A 4,329-nucleotide genomic window follows, 5' to 3' on the forward strand; every position below is an offset into this window, starting at 1 on the left:
GATTGCTTATCTCCGCTTGTGGACGTAGGTCAATCGACTGAACCACGTTAAATATTTGTATCTCTTTTGATATATTTATCTTTTGTTGTCTGATTTATCACCGTTCAAGGTTTGTTTTACTAGCTTCCGCATAACACGTGATTATTTCAATCCTAACTACATAACCAAGTGCAGTGCTGTTGCTTTTCTCTATGGGGCATCTTTTAATCTTACTTTGCAGTTCTTAAGTTAATAATCTGTTTAGACTTTCTTGTCAAGTTAAATTTTAGATTCTTTTGCGACAAATATCATAAGGAGAGAAAAAGTGAAAAACATAACTAGCAAAACTGCATGTCAATGAAACAATGCAATAATATTTCTCTTCACTTTAAAATACAAACATGCTTTTCAAGATACAAAGAATACAGAAAAATCAAACACAAAAAAGCCAGGAAGTAAATGATGCTATTATAATTTTGGAAAGGAAAAGTAACCTTTTGATGCTACTCTCGGATAGAAAGGAAATGAGAATTTCAAACACAAAGGGAAACAGAATTGGATTGGTAGAGGTTTTATGTATCTGGTAGTCTTTTCTCTTATAACATTTGGATTCAGGAAATGGAATTTCTCCATCTTCTAGGTGTCTTCCTTGTCAGTTCAGCATTTGGGACCTGCGAACCTATTTCATGGGATTCTAAATTTGTCATCTTGGTGAGCTTGCTTAACTTTTTCCACCCTGAAGTCCATGCCGAGGATTGCTTTGGCTTTGTGATCTTATCAAACTGTCTCTGTAAGCTATCCATGTCGTTTTGGAGTTCTAGGTACTTAGTTTTAACAGTCTCGAGTTCAAACTTAAGAGTATTGATGTCTTTCTTGGCTGTAGTCCATCCCTCTTGAAATGATTGTGGTGTTGCTTCGAGCAATGATTTGCGATTTGATACCAGAGGTTGATAATGAGAATCTCCTGCATCTTTGAGTGAGTTGTTGGATATTGCATTGCTGATCTTCACCTGCTCAGAAAATAGGACTTGCACCACTACTCTTAGTGGGAGCCGTTCGTTCTGAGCAGCGTGCATGCAAGCATCAATAGAGAGTTTCTGGCAGTCCATCACCCTGCACAGCCGCTTTCTTTCATGTTCGGAGAGAGTTGGATGGGCCTGTCATGTTATATGGGTAGAAACTAAGTTTCTGCAAAAAAAGTATTTCGTACAGTTTCAACCTTGAACTATGACCTTTTTCTATTTCTTTGCTGGCATTTGAGTTGGATGTTTGTAGTCTCAACCTTTCTTTTAGCCCCAAACCCAATACAGAAAGGGCTAACTTAGGATAAAGTTTTCGTGTTGTTAATCCTAGGTGTTGTGCTATCGCACAATGCAGAAAATATGATCACAAATGACATTAAATAGCTGCAAACGAATAGCTGATGAGATCGTAGTCTTATCAGATACTATCAGGATTTGTAACATTTCAATTCTTGTATAGTTCTTCCTTTAGAGGACTTCTTCTTTACTCATCATGTACATGTATATTAGAACAGCAGCAATGCTTAAATTTGATTGTGTTTTAATGGGAAAATCGAATGTAAATGCAGGATTATAATGCTATTTGCATAGACATTAATGTAGAACAAAAGAACTGGCTATGGTTGAAATCATTGAAGGACTAAGACAGTAAGAGATGGAGGTATTATGTAACATCATTTGGTTTCATGATGAGGAATAACACTAGCAGAAACTACAGGCTCAACACAGATGACTTCAGGAAATAATGCTGCGTGAATTTAAAAGATGTAGAAACTCGAAGGAATTAGATTGAAATACCTTAAGATAGGAATCAATTGCTCGATATAATCCATCATCACAAGTTCTTGCTGATTCCGGCAAAGCCTCTGCCAAGACCTGAAATTTTGTCAAGGAAAGATTTCTATCTCTGGATACTTCTGTGAGGTAACTGTCCACAAGCCTTGCTACTCTCATCTTAGCATTGAGATTGCTACCCCTTTGATTTCCATCATGCATATGTTTATCGGAAAATGAACTTCTACTAGGGCTTGAACCTTCTGTCTGTTCTTGAACTAAGAAATGTTCCAAAAGCCTCTGGACAAGATCAACATCGTACAAGGTGTCAGTCTTATTATAGGATGGTATGAGAAGATCAGCCAATGTAGCCTGCTCAAATTGCATCCCGACTCGTTTCTCCAATTCTGTCACAAGAGCAGGAGCCACTTTCAACAGGTTTGCCATTCTCAAAAGACGAAGAAGGAAGCTACACGAGACGCTGTCCTTCTGTTGTGGGATTATGCTAATTAGGCTTTCGATAATCATCCTTTGATCTTTGGCCTGAACACTTGGTACTTCATCTCTAGTTCCTGACACTATCATATGAAGACCCCCTTTCCAACTATTGCTGCTACTGCCATTACTATTATTGCTATTGCTACCTTCATCGGACGATCCTGATCCTTCTTTAATTAGCCCCGGGAGCCATTTAGCAGCATAGTGCATAAGGGCAGCACCAATTAGTTCATGTCTCATACCCTTTACCTTAATAGCAGTAATCACTCTGACAAAATGATCAATCCTGAGAATAGACACATCTTCAAACCACCAATCAGGAGGTACTACTTGCTGGTTTCTGCCCGGGCTAGAATCCTTCATTTCGTTCCATTTTGGGCTGGAAACATTAGGGGGTTTGCCTGTGTATTGCCATTTTATTCCTTTTGGATTGGCGCAGGCTTTCCAAGCGATGGACTCGCTGCATCTTCGAACGATCTGGAGGTTTTCTGCCCATGGTGATAACTTGGCACAACTTTTCAATACCAGTATGGAGTCTCTCCATGATGATAAAACCACATAGCTGAGGAAAGCTTCAGTCTTGAATATAAGGTTTCCTTCTTCTAAGTCCTCAGTCATTTCTAGGTACTCAGCTGCACTACGTAAGCCGGAGATATTGGTTGCTGTGAGATCAACAGCAATTCCATAGCAGAACTTTGCAGCTAACTCAAATGCCTCAGGTCCACCTGGTAGGTCATCTAAAATTATTTTGTTCAGTTCTTCATCCCTTGAGTCATATATGATTCTGTTCATCTTTCCACTTCTAGAAAGCAAAGGATACTTTTTTTGAGAACAAAAAGGATTAGTTAGTCATTTAATTATCTAAGACAAAGGTCTGAAATAGAAACTGAAACAGTTTTGAGCATAGGGTATATCTACCTTGTGTAAGTGGAAACTAACATCTCCAATTTGAACTAAAAGGTCACTGGGGATATCAGTTGCTACATACCTATAAGCCATTGAGCATTTTCATCATTTGCTTCAAACTAAATTACATGATGGCATTGAAACAAAATCACAAAATAGAAATGGTTAGTTATTACATACCAAGACTGTCCTTTTTTCTCAAAACCATCAGTCTTGACACCATGTTTGGTACTGCTGAGAACTCCATTCCCATAGTCTCTTCCACTGACAGACTCACTCTCTGATTCCCACATGATGAGAAGCTACAGAAGAAATTAGCAGGAAATCTGCAGCAGAGTTTTCGAGCAGAGAAAAAAGCAAGAACAAGAAGAAAAGCTGGAGTGAGCTAGTAAAAAAGAAGAATTCCACATGGGTATACTTGGAATTATCTCTAATTGTCGGCTTTTTCAAGAATTTTCAAGGCCCTCTACAAGCTGTGAAGTAATGGGCATTCTATTTGGTACTACTGTGCTGTTTCTTTGGCATCACTTCTCACTAATAATTCCATTTTCTGATGTAGTTTGTTACCCAAGTGTAGTTATAGTTGTTGTTTGACACAAAGATAAGTGCCAATTCTAACTTGTTTGTGAGTTGTTATTTGACACTCAGATAAATGTGCTGACCCCAACTCGTTTGTGACTGAGGTGTAGTTGTGGTTGTTATTTGACACTCGAATAACATGGGCGACCCCAACTTGTTTGTGACTGAGGGGTCGAGGCATAGTTAGAGTTGTTGTCTGAAAGTCAGATAACTTCCTTTAACTGTAAATCTTCACTTTCTCATTAAGCATTCTCTTTACCTCTAAATAAACAGTAGAGTGCATGGACTTGTTGCAATCACAAAAACATTCTCTTTCTGAGAAGAGAAAGAAACAAATATTATTAATGGAATAGGTTTGATGTTTCTACCAAATGTATACATCAAATTTAATATAGGAGAATGGACCACAGTTTTAATTTCATACTGAAGTGTAATCATTTTCTGGGTAAAACATTTCTGGTAACTATAGGAGGCTTTTCCAGATATATGTGGCAGCTTTGAGATTAATGATTCTTCTTTCTCTCTTTGTATATTGTTTGTCGTTTTCTTTTGATTGATGGTCTCAGGCATG

The 4,329-nt window shown here is 38.0% G+C and overlaps 1 protein-coding gene across 1 annotated transcript; it reads right to left on the reverse strand.

Moving 5' to 3' along the window:
* Nucleotides 334–3,991, reverse strand: LOC109234091 (root phototropism protein 3-like). The gene is made up of 4 exons (XM_019399937.1): nt 3,360–3,991; nt 3,192–3,261; nt 1,800–3,092; nt 334–1,136 (listed from the first exon to the last, which is right to left on the reverse strand). The coding sequence occupies exons 1-4, from the start codon at nt 3,470–3,472 to the stop codon at nt 591–593; spliced, it is 2,022 nt and encodes a 673-aa protein (XP_019255482.1). The 5' UTR covers nt 3,473–3,991; the 3' UTR covers nt 334–590.

This window comes from Nicotiana attenuata, chromosome 11 (genome assembly GCF_001879085.1).
Source record: "Nicotiana attenuata strain UT chromosome 11, NIATTr2, whole genome shotgun sequence".
Taxonomy (NCBI): Eukaryota; Viridiplantae; Streptophyta; class Magnoliopsida; order Solanales; family Solanaceae; genus Nicotiana; species Nicotiana attenuata.

Bases quoted from the DNA above. Each gene is read 5' to 3' on its own strand.
- LOC109234091 (XM_019399937.1), bottom strand. From the start codon at position 3,472: ATGTGGGAATCAGAGAGTGAGTCTGTCAGTGGAAGAGACTATGGGAAT. The intron at 3,262-3,359 runs GTATGTAATAAC...AATGGCTTATAG, and splicing joins GAGAAAAAAGGACAGTCTTG to GTATGTAGCAACTGATATCC. The intron at 3,093-3,191 runs GTAGATATACCC...TCTCAAAAAAAG, and splicing joins TTAGTTTCCACTTACACAAG to TATCCTTTGCTTTCTAGAAG.